The 17,401-nt window shown below is 44.4% G+C and overlaps 1 protein-coding gene across 5 annotated transcripts in view; it reads right to left on the minus strand.

Annotated features, from left to right (window-relative positions):
- phf2 (PHD finger protein 2) overlaps positions 1–17,401 on the minus strand; it is a 148,934-nt gene that overhangs the window by 49,727 nt on the left and 81,806 nt on the right. For all 5 annotated transcript variants that reach the window (XM_041191913.1, XM_041191912.1, XM_041191911.1 and 2 more), the window contains 3 exons: positions 14,406–14,592; positions 13,418–13,580; positions 12,216–12,303 (listed from right to left, as the gene is read on the minus strand). In XM_041191913.1, the coding sequence (XP_041047847.1) occupies positions 12,216–12,303; positions 13,418–13,580; positions 14,406–14,592 (438 nt within the window). The remainder of the gene's footprint in view (positions 1–12,215; positions 12,304–13,417; positions 13,581–14,405; positions 14,593–17,401) is intronic.

Raw genomic sequence — 17,401 nt, forward strand, 5'->3', positions numbered from 1 at the left:
ACAGCAATTTCCAGAATTCTATACATATGCAGCTAAATGCAGAAAAATGGATGTTACTGTCTGCACTGGTCTCTAAATGTTACACTACTTCACCAACTGACTTGTCACTGAAATCCACGCAGGAGCAGTAAGTGGCTGTGCTTATCCACAGAAAAAATTAGGTCTGGTACACTAAGGAACAGATGAATATTTAATACTGTGATAAATCTTAATTACTACCAACCTCTCTGGCAATAGAAATATAATTTTTTAACTGTGGAGTCCCATTGATTCAGAAGTTAATTATTGTTGGGAGATTTTTAAAAACTTTTTATTTGTCCCCATTATCTCTCTCGCTGTCGCATCTTTCTTTCCTTATACTTTCCTTTCTGTCTATGATTTTACAATGAGTTAGACATTCTAATTTATGCCTCCTAGTTTAGACCCTGTGGGCTAAATATTTAAACATCTAAGGAGGTGGAATGGAGGCCCTACGGGGTGCAAGTTTACCAGCATGGTCCTGCCTCCACACCCTTTTTGAGAAGCCTGGTTGGTGATGGGTAGCAATTAAGTCCCTTAATGTGCCAATTAAAGCAAATGTGCAGATGCCGACTGCAATTGAGCCCCTGCTATGATCAAATCCCAGCCAATAAATGGATGTGGCCTCTCAGTGACAGACCAGCAACCCAGTGCTCCATCTACCATTTTTAACTCCAATATGCAGAGCTGTGAAGGCAAGATGGCCACATATGCGGACTCCCAATCCACAATTCCTCCTGCTGGCAGAATCGGGATCCACAAATGAAAACCCAACCCTGCGTGTGTCAATCAGGATTTATCAACCTCTTTGGTTGAAAAGGCACACTGTTGCTTGTCCTGCTCACATACACCACTGATCACTCGTGGAGGGCACTGCACTAGAATTTATCTCCAAGAACCATAAGCTGCAGTTCAAAAGCCTGCAAATTCTGTGGGCAGCTGTAAGCGTAATTAACTACAAGCACATTCATTTTCTGCGCACTGCAAAATCCTGGCCAATCAGTAGTCCCGCAAACTTAGGTAACTGATTCATTTAAACAAGTGTCAGTATTAGTTGTGTTTCAGTTGTTAACACTTTTGCCTCTGAATCACAAGGTTCAAGGCTCAATTCCCACTTCAGGGTTTGAGCAAATAAATCTCTGCTGCACTCCAGTGCAGTGCTGAGAGAGTGCTGCACTGTTGGGAGCACTGCACTGTTGAAGGTGCCTTCTTTTGGGTGAGATCCCATTTGCCTGCTTGGGTGGATGTAAAAATACCAGGATTTTACAGTCTGCCACCAGTGGGCTTGGAAGGTGGTGGTGGGAGGGGGGTCATTGGTGTCAAATTCTGGAGTTCTTCCGTTGCCTACCGACTGACCCCGACCTGACAGTGATTTAACGGGAGTGGCGAGTGAGGTCCATGTGTGTCCTGCCCGCCCCCATCCCAATTGAGGCCCTCGAGTAGCCAAGTAAGGTTGTTTCCCACCCGGCCACAATTAGCCTACATAGGCTTCGGGTGGGAAGCGAGAGGTGCCTCCCTCAATCAGGGGTCCCTCCTTCCCCCCTGCCCCCTCATGGTCTTGCCCCGGTCCCTGAGTGTCCACTCCCCTCCCTGGCCTCCCCACACCCTTGCCCACTCTGTCCCCTGGGGCCTCCTCTCCTGGCTGAGACCTGCATACTGGGCTCCTGGTACTTTGTTCTGTAGGACTCAGTGTTGCCCCAGCAGCAGCCATGTTCCCAAGGTGCTGCTGGGACTAGAAATTTACCGGCAACGGAGGTAGGACCTGCGCCCCAGATAAGGGCAAAAGGGCTGTCTACAGCTACTTAACACTCCAGAAAGTAATTGGCTGTGGGGTAGCTGTCGGGACAGCGGGTGCAGTGCATTCCCCACCAACATTTTTGAAGAATCATTCCAAAGTTCTGTCCCATGGTACTATGTTCAAAGAAGAGCAGAGGATTTAGCCCCAGTGTCCTGGCCAATATTTCTACCTCAATCAGCAGCATTAAAACAGGTTATCTGGTCATTATCACATTGTGGGAGCTTGGTGTGCACAAATTGGCTGCTGCATTTCCTACATTACAACAATGACTACAGTTCAAAAAGTACTACATTGGCTGTAAAGCACTTTGAAACATCTGGTGGTTGTGAAAGGCACCATATAAATACAAAAATCTTTCTTTCTTTAGGTACAATGACTTTTGTTATGAAAGCCGAGCTTATCTTAAAGTCAAAAACAGGGGTTGGGAACTTCAAGTCCCAGCAGACCTCAGAGCACAAACGGGAAGTGGGTGGCAATGCGCAATTCAGCATTGAACGTTCTTTGGACTAAGGATGGGCCCAGCGTGCCTGCGCAGAAGCGAAATCCCAGGTCATGTGACCAGAAACGAAGCGCCATTGCAGACATGCATCCCAGGCAGGGTACAGGGAGAGGGGACAGGCAGAGGTCCCAGTTAAGGAAAAGGAGAGAGGATCAGAGAAACAAGCTCCAAGCTGGAACAGGGCTGCAGTTAGCATACTGTAAGTGGTGAGGGCTCAGGGGAAGTTCTGGCATTCTAAGAAGGCAGCAGAAGATTGGTGACACTATGCTGCAGACTGTTGAAGCAAAGGTATCCCTTTCAGAGCAGTAGCATTCTTGCTGCATTGTTCCAGTGAAGCCCAACGCAAACTGGAGGAACAGCACCTCATCTTCCGAGTAGGCACTTTACAGCCTTCCGGACTGAATACTGAACTCAACAACTTTAGGTCTTGAACTCCCTCCTCCATCCCCACCCCCTTTCTGTTTCTTCCCCCTTCCTTTGTTTTTTCCAATAAATTATATAGATTTTTCTTTTCCCACCTATTTCCATTATTTTTAAATATTTTAAAATCTTTTATGCTCCCCCCACCCCCACTAGAGCTATACCTTGAGTGCCCTACCATCCATTCTTAATTAGCACATTCGTTTAGATAATATCACCAACTTCAACACCTATGTCTTCTTTTGTTCTTTTGTCTGTGACATCTTTTGATGATCTGCTTCTATCACTGCTTACTTGTCCCTACAACCACACCACCCCCCTCCACTTCTCTCCCCCCACCCAACCCCACCCCCCCACCCACCCCCACACACCTTAAACCAGCTTATATTTCACCCCTTTCCTTGGATTCACCTAGTTCTGTTGAAGGGTCATGAGGACTCGAAACGTCATCTCTCTTCTTCTCCGCCGATGCTGCCAAACCTGCTGAGTTTTTCCAGGTAATTCTGTTTTTGTTTTGGATTTCCAGCATCCGCAATTTTTTGTTTTTAGCATTCTTCTTGACATGGCCAAAGAACTGAAGTTGCACTTGTGAGTTAATGCTTGAGCGCACACTCAGGAATCCAGGGGAACGGAGTCTCAAGAGGCGAGACTGAAACCCTGCGAGGTGGGCTGACATTCAGTCCAAGTTGAAGTGACTTTTGGGGAGAATTCCCAGGTTAAATCTTCGAAGGTGAAGACTGGAATCGCTCATGAGGGAGAGAGTTTCAGTGAAATTGGTTGACTCACAGGTGTTTACTGAGTCTGGGTGGATTGTTGAGAAATCCGTGGATTCTGTCTTGGTCACATCTGCCAGTTATTGTGCAGTGCGGTGTGTTCGAACATACTTTGCCTGTTAATTCATACGTACCTCATATTTACTCTGAATGTTAGAGTATAAGATTGATATTGTAAATGGTTTTATCTTTCTGACCTTGTGTAGTAAAGTTGATTTTTGTTTGTTCAAAACCTGTGGAATCTTGTGGCTTTGTTCACTGAACAAGTGTCTTGAATCTCAAACTTTTCCTACTTTAAACAGAATATTATTAATCCCTAACTAGATCTTACCAACAATTTGGGGCTCTGGTCCAGGGTCATAACACTATAAATTCAAGTGGTGCTGTAATGCGTCTGCCCCAGATTTGGCTCTCTCATGTCAAAGAATTTCAGTCATATTTGATTTCAAAAAAATATTTGATGCTTAATACACATCAGTAAGTTGCCTGTGGCATTACCTACAGTCAATCAATGAAAACAGACCTTTCTATAAACAAATTGGCTACCTAGCGCCCACAAACTGTAGTTACTGCATTTTCAGGTGCTGTTTACACAGGGAATTATCCTTACAACTGATTATGTAGGCATTTTTAATGTTAAGTGTTGAAATAAAAAGTGTGGATCAGAGTTTGTAACAAGGTGTGAAGATTGTGGACAGGATATTCACAACAGATTTTTTTTTACATGCCATGCTGTTTCATTTGAGGTGGAGGGAATTCAAGATGAAGTGTAGTCTTCCTTTGAAAAACGAATAGTAAGCAGAGGATAACAGGACTAGGGTATAGACAAATACGTGTAATACACACATATACATACATGATTGTATTTCTACAAAAATAGCAACACCTATGTCAATTCAGAAAAAGAGACAGAGGATGATGTTTTGAGTTCGAAATGGTGTCCGTGGGGCACACACACACTTCTGGTGCTAGCCTTGCCAGGCACCATTTTGGTAAGGACATCAGCATATGAGCAGTGAACGTCTATCTCAAGTATGCAGAGTAGGCAGATTATGATGTTAATCAGTGTGTAACAATGATTTGACGCTAACATTGTCAATTTGGAGCTCATTAATCCAACTAATGTGCTCTCTTAACCTTGCACAGATGAACTCTTGATCAGCAGTAGGAAAGGCCTCCCCATCAGCGCTATTTAAAGGGATCATCAACTACTTTGAACTGTTATGGCGACAATGGTCCTTGCTAAACAGGTTCACGACAGGCCAGGGCCCCTATGCAGCCAACCTCCACTGCTGCGACCTCGGTATAAATCCCTTATGCACTTGTGGAAAGACACAAGCAACGTTGCACATTACTGAGGCGTATCTTCTCTATATACTAGATGGTGGGCTAATTACCTTAAACTCAGCGAATGAGGAGGCTGTCGGTGGCTTCGGGGATTTGCACTCAATAGATAAATAAAATCAACTGGCAAAATGGTTGCTGATTGATTTCTATTAATTCTTGCTGTGATTGTAGAAGTATTTGCTGGTTTGCAGAGTTGTTTCAAGTTTCTGGAGCCTACAGGGATTAGTGTGACATGTGCTGTAGGACTTTGTCCTGACTTCAAGAAACCTACATAGAACAAGTTTCTCCTAGACATAGGCATAGTAGTTTGCATCCCCTTTGAACTATAGCATTATTAGGAGAATGAGCAGAGGTGACAGAGAGCAAGACAGGCTACTGGAAGAGGGAGGAGGAGGAACAGGCAGAGGAGAAGGGCTTTCTGCAAAAGGACATATTTCCCCAGAGGGCTCCGAAAGTAATTCTCCTTCCTGAACCTCAGGAAGTTACTCAGTGTAGTCTCCTAGGCCCAAGCATCTTCAGCTGCTTCATCAATGACCTTCCTTCCATCATAAGGTCAGAAGTGCAGACGTTCGTTGATGATTGCACAATTTTCAGCACCAATTGCAACTCCTCAGGAACTGAAGCAGTCCATGTCCTAATGCAGCAAGACCTGGACAATATTCAGATTTGGGCTGACAAGTGGCAAGTAACATTAGCACCGTACAAGTGCCAGGTAATGACCATCTCCAGCAGGGGAGAATCTAACCATCATCCCTTGACATTCAATGGTATTATCATCACCGAATACCCCACTATCAACATTCTGGGTGTGCCATTGACCAGAAATGGAACTGGACTAGCCATATAAATACCAATGCTGCAAGAGCAGGTCAGAGGCTAGGAATCCTGTGGTGAGTAACTCACCTCCCCAAAGCCTGTCCACCATCTACAAGGCACAAATCAGGAGTGTGACAAAATACTCTCCACTTGCCTGGATGAGTACAACTCCAACAACACTCAAGGAGCTTGACTCCATCTAGGACAAAGCAGCCTGTTTGATTGGCACCCCATCCACAAACATTCACTCCCTCCACCACTGACTCATAGTAGCAGTAGTGTGTACCATCTACAAGATGCACTGCAGGAATTCAACAAGGCTCCTTAGGCAGCACCCTTCAAACCCACAACCGCTACCATCTAGAAAGTCAAGGGCAGCAGATGGATGGGAACACTACCACCTGCAAATTCTCCTCCAAGCCACTCACCATCCTGACTTGGAAATAGATCGCCGTTCCTTCATTGTCACTGGGTCAAAATCCTGGAACTCCCTTCCTAACAGCACTGTGGGTGTACCTACACCACATGGACTGCAGCGATTCAAGAAGGCAGCTCACTACCACCTTCTCAAGGGCAACTAGGGATGGGCAATAAATGCTGGCCCAGCCAGCGAAGCCCACATCCCATGAACAAATATTTTTAAAACTCAGCGGGGAAGAGTATGTTAAATGTTTTCGGTTTACTAACAATGTCCTCACTGGAGTCTGTCACCTGCCAGAGCCACAACTGCAAATTCCAAACAAGTCAAGGATGGTATTGCCCATGATGTGAAGGTGATTGTGGTCTTGAACTTTTATGCATCTGACTCTTTCCAGGCTGGAGCAAGCTCTATTTACAACATCTCCCATTTTACCGTCCACTGTTAGATAAGGGAGTTTACTGAGGCATTGTATGCAAAGAGAGCTGAAAACATTTCATTCTCTGTTGCCAGGGGCAGGCAGGAGGAGCGAGTGCATGGCTTTGTGAGAATTGCTGGCTTTTCCATGATGCATGCCTACACCATCTGTAGCTTGTAAATCAAGAATGATTATGAGATAAAGAGGGACATTGGAATGAGTTTGCCGAAATCCTTAACAGTTTCAGACCCATCACTAGCTACAGCCTCGGTCATGACTGCTCCAATGATGCTGAGCACTTTCTCCTCTAGTGAGGCAAAGACTTGCAGCTTGCCTTTCCCCCACCAGTTAGTTTCTGATGTCTTTGGCTATTTGCCAAAGCTTGTTCTGCAAGAGAGGGAAATGTGTCAGTGAATGGGGTGCAAACTGTGAGATGTGGGTGTGAGGCTTGTAGCAATGCTAAATGTGTGAAGGTGAGGTGAAGCTATGGATGTTATGTACACATCATGGTTGATAGTTGGTGAGTGATGAGGATGTGGTGCATTGAGCAGTGTGTGAGGCTGGTGGTGCAGTTGATGGGATATGGTATTTGAAGATCCATTCACTGACCTTGACCATTCGTATGACTGGGAGAGAGGAAAGGACAGGGGGGACCTGACAAGATACTTGACCACAGCCATTGTTGTCAAAATGGAAAGTGAGCAGAGCCTCGTGCTAGATGGGCACAGGAGCTATATGGGGGTGCAATCAGTGGGTGGGCAGAGATGCAGGTCAGCTCAGGTGGACAACTGAAAGAGAACCCCAGCGGCCAGCACTGAAAATGCTCGGGACAGTAAGATGTGTGTGATGGATGAAGGCTCCACGGGAGAGTGCTCACACGAGGCTCTGAAAGGCCTTGCCACACACACACATACACACACACACTTCTCCCTCCAGCATCTCTCATGGTCCGGCTGCATACAGCTGAACTGCTAGTGGGGAGGGATGCAGGGAGGACGCACGATGCCTGGCAATGAAGCTGAAAGACAACATTACACTTTACACAGTGAAGGTAAATGTATTTTCAGATTACAGAGCGACAAAATTGTTCGCCCCGCGCTACCATTTGTGCTCAGAATTTCTTAACTTTTCTCGGCCTACCATTTCTTCCAGGTGCTGCCCGGACATCTGCAGCAGGGGTGAAGATAGCCTGTGCAATGGTTGGCCCTGTTGCCTCTGATGACTTCATCATGCATCCTCTGGAGAGTCAAGGCCTTGCATGCCCTGGCTTTCTTTGCCTGTGGGCCAGCTGCTCCCTCTGCCCTGACAGAGGACAAGGTTGAGTGGATCACAGGCAAAGAGGACTCAGAGGGGCCAGACAGCCTCTGAGATTCCTGAGTGGATGACCCAGAGGTGTCCAGCTGCCACTCCTTCTTACGGGTGCCCGAGGGCCCTGGCCTGACTCCTTGAGGAAGCACCTGGAGGGACACTGAGGTGCCCCATTTCCCTCTTGCGTTGCCACTGCAGGAGCTCACCTGTGGCTACCACGATGGAGTGCAGATCTGCACGCATCACCACGTTCTGCTGGACCAGAGTCCATGGCGTTTGCCATCCTTCACATGGAGACATCCATAAGTGCACATGTGGGTACCACTGCATCAGGGATCAGGCACTCCTCCAACCCGCATACCACTCTGTTGAGAGCTTTCAACAGCCCTGTGCAACGTTCCCCGCCTTCTGCAGACTCTGCAAGATAAGTTGGAAGGCTGAATCCAGGGGCTCGCCAGCTAACTCAGACCTCACAGATGCCTCTTCCCCAGCAGTCCTCAGAATGCCAAGGAGTTCGCACAAACCTGCCTCCTCCTGCTGCGGACATGTGTCAGTGCAGTGACCGCCAGATTGTGAACCCGAGCCTGCTCTGGATCTAGGTCCCACCGAGGTGTGTGTCTCTGCGCTGGAGGATAGTTTGGGGAAGTGCTGTAATAGGTTTTCCAGGCTGCTTATTTCCAGCTCTTCAATGGAGAAGGTGCCCTCTTCACTGAAGGTGAGGACTTGGATGGAGCTGAGGGACTGGCTGGCTGAGGCCATTGGTCGCTTGGCAGATTTCCCTGTGAACCAAAGTAAAGATAATTAGTGCATGGCAGCAGGGTCAAAAGCAGGAGAGAGAGCACTCACAGTTGCACTGAGAGAGAGACAATGTGGAGTAGGATCCTCACGTGGGTGTTCACCACTGACCTCATCGTTGCCACAGAAATGGTCCACGTCCTCACCAGTCAGCTTGATGGCACACTCCTCAAAGTGAGTGAGGGGCCTAATGTTGGCCACTCCACTCCTGGTCTAGGATCTCTCCCTGCTGTTGTGAGACAGCTTCCGTTGCATGAAAACAGATGGAGACAGTGTGAGCGGGACCCAGGACATCGCAGTGGCTTTCCATTGCATTCAACAGGTACCCCAGAGAGATTTCACTAAAACTGGGGATTGCCGTCATCTTTGTTTTCAGGGCCACTTTCAAACTCTCTGCAGTAGAAGGGGTCGTTAGGCTTTTTTTAAGGCAGACGTAGGTAGATTCTTGTTGGCAAGGGTATCAAAAGTTATTGGGGTTAGATGGGAATGTGGAACTCGAAACACAAACAGATCAGCCATGATCTTATTGAAGGCAGAGCAGGCTCAAGAGGCCAAATGGTCTACTTCTGTTCCTATGCCTAGAGCAGTCTGGTCTGTAGACATGAAGTAGGTTGCACTCTAGATGGTGCACTTTAGATATGGTGCCTGAGAGCGAGGAAGCACTGAGGTCACGGCCTGATGGGCAAATCCAAGCCCGCCTGCCAGCAATCCAGGGTGTTTCCCGTGAATGCATTATTAATGAGGTGCCCGGAAGGGGATGATACGGCGCAAAAGTCCACCATTGTGGATGGTGGGTAAAACGTCACTTTTCACACCCACTCCCGCTCTTAGGGCAAATCTGGGACAATTTCACCCTTAGTATGTTTTTTAAAACCCTGGGCACAGAGGAAGATAATAGGAAACATGCTTAAGGCTACAGGTAATGAGGAGCAGGTTGCAGAAGCCATAAGGTTGGCAATGTGGGAGGATATTCATAGTGTAGGGGAGAACTGGAATGGGGGACATGGGTTATGAGACTACTGGAGGGCATTAGAGGGTCCATGGAAGAGGAATTGTTGGATGACGGAGCAACAGAGAGCATTCTTCGTACCTATAGATAGTAGGAAGAGGATACAAGACTCTGGAAGAACTGGGAACAAGATAGCAGAGTCCAGAATCACCGAGGGGAGGGCATTCTGAGAACGAGAGGGAGAAGGGTGGAGGGAGCAGTAGAAGTATAGTACAAGGTGTGACAGCAGTGGAAAGATGAACTGGGGATAGGGTAACATTTCAATGGGTATAGTAATTCCTTTGTACTTCTCTCTCTGTTCTCTTGGTGTACTTGTCTTTTGCATTTTGGTGTCATAGAGTTTTTTGATGAGAAAAGGAGACACATCTGACTGAAAGCTGCATTTAGGATGGGGTATGAGGAAAACATAACCCTCAATGGTTCTCTACACATCCCCTCTCCTAATCACTCATGTTTCCCTTCCCGGCACCCTCTCATTCCCCAGGAATCCCCACCCCATTACATCAACATCTTCTAAAATAAATCTTGTTTAAACTATATGTGAACAACAGAAATTTCAGGTATGAAAAAAAGTGGCAGGCTAAGATCAGGTCAAATGAAAAATTTTCAGAATGCATCTTAAGTAATTTTGTTAGGAAAAGATAGGACAGCACCATCCTTTTTTATTCATTCATGTGGTGATTGCCACAGGCAAAGTCATCATTTATTGCCCATTACTAATAGCTCTCAAGCTGATTGTGAATTCTCTTCTTGAACCGCTGCAGTCTATGTGATGCTAACATAGTGCTGTTAGGGAGAGAGTGCTCCAGGTTTTTGACCCAGCAACAGTGAAGGAACAGTGATATAGTTCCAAGTCAGGATGGTGTGTAACTTGAAGGGGAACTTGCAGGTGATGATGTTCCCATGCATCTGCTTGCCTTGTCTTTCTAGATGGTAGAGATCATGGGTTTGGAAGGTGCTGTCAAAGGAGCTTTGCCAAGTTGCTGCAGTGCATCTTGTAGATGGCGCAGGCTGCTGCCACTGTGTACCGGTGATTGGGGGAGAAAATGTTTAAGGTGGTGGATGGGGTGCCAATCAAGAAGGCTGATTTGTCCAACTGGTTTCTTGAGTGTTGTTGCGAGCTGCACTCATCTAAGCAAGCGCAGAGCATTCCATCACATTCCTGACTTCTGCTTTGTCGATGGTGAACAGGCTTTGGGGAGTCTGGAGTTGAGTTACTCAGGCTCTGTCCTGATCTTGTAACCACAGTATTTATATGGCTGGTCCACTTAAGTTTCTGGCCAATGGTAACCACAGGATGTTGATATTGAGAGGTTCAGTGATGATAATGCCATTGAACATCATGGGGAGATGGTTAGATTAGTGATGGTCATTAGGTTGTGTGATGCGCATGTGACTTGCTATTTATCAGCCTAAGCTTGAATGTTGTCCAGGACATGGTATGACTCAGTATCTTAGGAGTTGTGAATGGTACTGAACACTGTATAATCATCAGCAAACAACCACATTTCTAACTTTATGGATGGAAGGAAGGTCATTGATGAAACAGCTGAAGATGTTTGGGCCTTGGACACTATCCTGAAGAACTCCTGCAATGATATCCTTCGGCCAAATTGTACGATTAAGTGATGAAATGTTTACATTATTGACTTCCATCATAAACCTGAACATAGCAATTCATAACGGATCAAAAATTGAAACAAAAATGTGATATAAAAAGAATGATAATCGGATGTAAGGGTTAGCAAACAGGAAGTGCAGGGTTTTATGATCTGGAAATGTATGCGGATCCCTCCTGGTGCTGCACACAGAGCTTTGGGTGAACTGATAAAAAGGAGTATGGATGGCAGCAAGGAGAGCGTTGGAAGAAAAAAAAATCTCGTGAAAGCATGGATAAGCATTTTGACACTGCTGGGAGTGAGGCAACAGTAGATCAAGCAATACTTCAGAAAGAGAAACAGTCAGTCTTAGTGATTCATGCAATTTGAGTTCTGTAGTTTAACTCAGAATTAAATGGGACACCAAGATTGTATACTATCTTGTTCAGCCTGTACAAGCAGCTAATTAGGGGATTCAAATCGGGAACAAAAATGATGCATGTTTAGTGGGAACAGAAAAAGTGATTTTGTCTTGCCGATGAGTAAGTTCTGGGTTATTCCGGAGTTGATGTCAGACAAGCAGAGTGGTGTATGATAGTACTGCAGTATTCATGGAGTCTGGGTGATGGCAGAGAGTTGGAACTGGGTATTGTCAGCATATACATGGAAGCAAATACATTGCCTGCAGAAAAAAATACCATGGGCAGCATGTAGAAGAGGTACAGGAGGAAGATGAGGATTGGACTTTTGTTGCTGTGCAGATATTTTTTTAAGGAAGTAGTCACTAACATATAAATCAAGATGCCCTGGAACAATTAAATGTTTAATTTTCTGTATGAGGAACATAAACTATAAACTTGTTTTTTCTCTTAATAAGAGCATATTTGGATAAATTCTGTTGACAATTAACCAAAACCGGACATCCAGATCTCTTTCCCAGAACACAACTGCTTTCTTGAACAGCAGTTTTACCACTGTCAAGCTGAAGAACACCATACCTCAACTGCATTTCAATGTTCAGGCTGTGCAAAAAGTGTCCACCAAAAGCTAAGCAGTCCACTGGTGTCAATGTTGCATAAATCCAACCTATTAATAAAGTAATGCACATTTGTTACCATTTGATCTGAAGACATTTCTGCCAGAAATCTTGTGTTGCGCTGGATATTGGACATAATTTCCATGAACTGGAATTTTGCAAAATTCAATCCTTTCACACTGAAAAGCATGATCCTCTTTGCAAGATGTACAAATCACATTCTCCTTCCAATGTCCAAAGCAGCTGCGGCATATACACAAAAATCTACAGCAACAATGACTATATCTTATTTTCTAGGAAGCCATTTGGTGAAGGATGGTATGGGAGCCAATCTTTACTCAGCCCTTTACTTGCTTAGAATTAAAATTTACAAGCACAAACCTCCTAAATCAACCACATCACAGTTTCAGTGAGAGTCCCTTTACATGTGCTCAAGTGAATCCCCAATTAATGCTCACCACCTACACACAATTAATATACAGTTAACACTGTTTAATAAATAAGACAGAAACCTACTTTTAGAATTTAACAAATAATAGTTTGATGAGTATTAAGCAACAAGTGCAACCCTATGCTTATTACTTTTTAAATACAATTAATGAATGAAACAAAATCTACCCCTATGTTAACCTGCTCTCCCGTCACTCCTGTTAGGATACATTATATTTAACTTTTGAAATGCAGATTTGCAAAGAAGCACAATTTGTACTGCATTATGCTAAACCTTTGCCATCTAAAGATTCCTGATATACACCGAGACTTATTTCTAGTTTATCAATCTACATCTGTAGCTAAACTAGCAACATGCATTCTTTCATTCTAACAATAAGATTATAATATATTATTTATCCAAGTGGCTTCTAACTTTTTTGAACTAATCTAAGACACATAAAGTGCAAATCCGCTTCCCAGTTTAGTAGGTATATGATTTATTAATAGCTGTCTCACACATCTGACTAATGAATACTGCTTCAACAGGGCAAGGCTCTCTTGGAAAGGTGTAATTTTTTTTACCCCAAAAAAGTCAAATGATATAATAACATGACTAACATCAGTGCATATCATTGTGATTAATATAACACATAATTTTTCAGATTTTTTCCCAATCTCCCACCTAAAAATGCCCACTTTTAAAAATGAAATTTGTGTGGTGAAACATTCTACCTGATGGGATAAACAGGCTCTGTCCTTGCTTCAGGGTGCATTTGTAGCACTTGTCTACTTGATCTGCAAAAAACATTTCACTCTGATTGGATGAAGAACTCCACCTTTCATATAAAGCAAGGTTTGCAGAGGTTGACTTAATCAAATAGAAAATCTTCTCCCCCTGCAGAGGCAAAGATATGACATACTTAATATTGAAAATATTCCTTCTGCCAAATTGCAAGTAAATTTTGTGCTAAATAAATAATTTAACACATAGCATTTTCAGTAACTGGTCCTTTTATAACACCTTTAATGTGATAAATGTCCCAAAATTTACTCAGAGATAACAACCAAATACCATGCAAACATGGAATAAACATGAGTGGAGGTGACTGAAGATGCGGTTAAAGTGCTAAGTTTGAAGGATGACGTTAAAAGAGGGAAAGCAGGTAGCCAGTCAGAGAGTCTAAAAGAGATAAGAGCTGAGGAAGCAGAAGGCTTGACTAGTTAATTTAATTGAATGGAAAAGCATGCTCTGTATTTCCATGTTTTCCTGACCAGCACTCACTGTGAGTATCCCAACAATAGGAGGATCTAGTCTGCTGTTCTTGAAAGAAGGTTGAGGTGAGCTGGTTTGGAATGGAGTTGGAGTTATGTTCTCAGCTTTCAGAGAATTCCTTGCTATGAGTTTTTTCACTCCATCTTGTGCAACATAATACAACTGAGAGGGAGTGGGTAGAACTGCTGTCCAGGTCTTTCTTAAAGCTTTTCAGAAACCAGTCAGAATTGTACATACTGACTTGCCCTCCAGAAAAACAAATTTGCTTTCTCAATGATACTCTGAATGAGCTCAGGAATTAACTGATTAGTGATTCACAAGGAAAATCTTTACTCCAATGTGCTGTACTACAGGTACATGGCTATGTTTTTATAAAGTTTTTGTACTTTGTAAACAACTTTTGAATGCAAGTTATTGTTCTTGTTTAACAATACAACTTCAACTTACACGCAGGAGATGATACCAAACAGAAGAACCCCCTGAGTCTATGTGAAAGTCTGTGTAGCTGTCCTTTACACCAATTTGGCAATACTTTGTAACTTTTGGCTTATCAAAAAGTGAATCATCATGCCACAAATTATCAACCCAGGACAATTTCTTGACAACTTCAGGAGCTTCAACCAAACTTGACATTCTGCAAAAAACAATATAGAAATGCAATTCTGAGCTTTTGTTAAAAGATATTCATAAATTTCTGAATAAGTTTTTTTTGCCATTTAAACTCTCACTGTTACTCTTTTGTTCCTTAACTAGATAATCCTTTCGTCTGACATTTTGACCTATAGTAACACAGCACTATTAAAGCCCATACTTTAACTAAATATTATTCTACCTATATTCTCTTTTGAATTGCTGGCACCTCTATTCTAGAGCAGTAACATTCAGTGTTGAGGATTTCTTCAAGAAAATTATTAATTATACTCCATGACTACAAAGCTAATAACAATTCAAATTGAGCTATTCAAGTTCAATCGTCTTCTCTTTGTTCTATCCACCCAATCGATGGGTAATCTCAATTCTTCATGATATTTTTTCTTAGAACCCAATGAGAACAGAATGCTTCTTTGAACACAAACATGCACTGTGCCTGGTTTAGTTCACTGAAGAAATTAAAGACACAAAGGCTTGATGGTCCCCCAGCATAATATTTGGGTAATAAGGACAAAAAATGCTTGAATAACTCAACAGGTCAGGCAACATCTGTGGAGATAAACAGAGATAAGGGCCCAGAATTTCATCCCCAGGTCAGGCTTGCAGAGTCAGGAGATTTCCCGGCTCGGCGAGTCTGAGCCCTAAAAATGTTCACCCGTAGCACTTCAGGTCCGTGGGTGGCCTGAAACAGGAGTCAGGGCAGGCAACCATGGAATCAATGTGCAAGCTGGCAGGTGCAGAGGCGGGATGGGTGCAAGGCCTGCCTCTGTGCTCCAGCACTGTGTTTAAATAAATGAAAAATATTAATTTAAAAATCCCTTCGGCCCTCACTTGTCACCGCCCCCCACAACACACTCCCTATGCCCCAGCCATGCCAACCATTGCCCTCACCCACCCCCAATGCCCCCATACCAACTTAGTGCCAACCCATGCCCCCACACCCTTTGCCCTCAACCCCACCATGCCAACTCGCCTAGTGTCCTTGAGCAGTTCCTTGACAGCTTTGACACTTCCTGGATAGCTTTGACAGCTTTGATATTTCCTGGATAGCTTTGACAGCTTTGATACTTCCTGGATAGCTTTGATACTTCCTGGATAGCTTTTTCAGCTTTGATACTTCCTGGATAGCTCTGACACTTCCTGGATAGCTTTGACAGGTTTGATAGCTGGATAGTCCCTTGATAGCTGGGCAACTGGACAGTTCCTTGACAGCTGGATGCCTCTTTGTTAGTTCCTTGGCAGCTGGGCAGCTCTTTGACAGCTTTAACAGTTCCAATCAGTAAAAAATGCATAATCATGATCAAGTTTAACAATCCCAAAGGGTGCCTTCCCTCTACAAAAGGTATCCTGGGACCCTATCCAAAAGGGTACTTTACCTCTCCAAAGGAGTAGCCTGGCCATCCAAATGCATCCACCAAGTTCAGTCCTCCTCTTACCTGTTCTAATCTGCACACTCCAGATTCCACACTCCTATTCTTCCAAAACCCCACTTTGGTGGAGGCAGCTGGTGATTTAAATGGCCAGCTGCCTCCACAGATTGCGCATACGCGAACCCAGGCCAAACTCCAGTCCAATGCCCGTGAAGATGAGAAATGTCGGGTTCGGGGGTGGGACTTAGAATCTTCAGTCATTTCCAGATTTTTGCCACAATGGAGAGCCTCTTTACCATGGCAAAAATCCAGGCCAACACCTCAGGTTGGGGACCTTTCATCAGAATTCTGATTTCTGAGTTTGGAGTTCTGATGAAAGTTCATCGAGCTGAAATGTTAACTTTGTTTCTCTTTGTAGATGCTGCCTGACCTGCTGTGTTTTTCCAGAAAATTTGCTCTTATTTCAGATTTGCAGCAACCACAGTATTTTGCTTTTATAATAGTTGGGTAGCTATCAATCATAAAATCATAGAATCATAGTTATGGTTTCAGCACACATGCAGGCCATTCACTCTGTCGTGTTTGTGCCAGCTGTACACAAGAATAACTCATCTAGTCCCATTCCCCTGCCTTTTGCTCCATAGCCTTGTAATTTTGTTTTCTTTTCAGATAAATATCCAATACTCTTTGAAAGCCCCAGTTGAATCCACCTCCACCACCCTCTCAGGCTGTGCATTCCAGATCCTAACTATTTGCTGCATTAAAAAAAGATTTTCCTCATGTCGCTTTTGGTTCTTTTGCCATTCACCTTAAATCTGTGTCCTCTGATTCTCAACTTTTCCCCTAATGGGAACCGTTTCTCCCTATCAATTCTGTCTAGACCCCTCAGGGCTTTGAATATCTCTATCAAATCTTCTTGCAACCTTCCCTTCTCTAAGGAGAAAAGCCCCAGCTTCTTTAATCTATCTTCATAAATGGAGTTCCTCATCCCAGAAACCATTCTTATAAATCTTTTCTGTACCTTCTCGAATGTCTTCACATCCTTCCCAAAGTGTGGTGCCCAAAATTAGCCAGAATACTCCAATTGAGGCTGAACCAGTGTTTTATAAAGGTTCACCATAATCTCCTTGCTTATGTACTTTATGAGCAGAATCTTCTGTTCGGCGAGCAGGGGCAGGGTCCACTCACCAACACGTAGAATGACCGGGGTGACACTGGGCATGTGTCCCGATGCCGCGCCGCATCGTTTAGATTTTCAGGTCAGCGGGCGAGCATGAAAGAGTGCACCCCCAACTCAGGGAAACCTCCCCCCGCCCGCACATGGAGCGCACAGCACTTCTGAACAGACCCGCCCATGTAAAACGGCGGCGGCGCTCCCAACTGGGGGCACCGATCGGGAACTCACCCACCCACGCCCACTCC

This window comes from Carcharodon carcharias, chromosome 7 (assembly GCF_017639515.1).
Source record: "Carcharodon carcharias isolate sCarCar2 chromosome 7, sCarCar2.pri, whole genome shotgun sequence".
Classification (NCBI taxonomy): Eukaryota; Metazoa; Chordata; class Chondrichthyes; order Lamniformes; family Lamnidae; genus Carcharodon; species Carcharodon carcharias.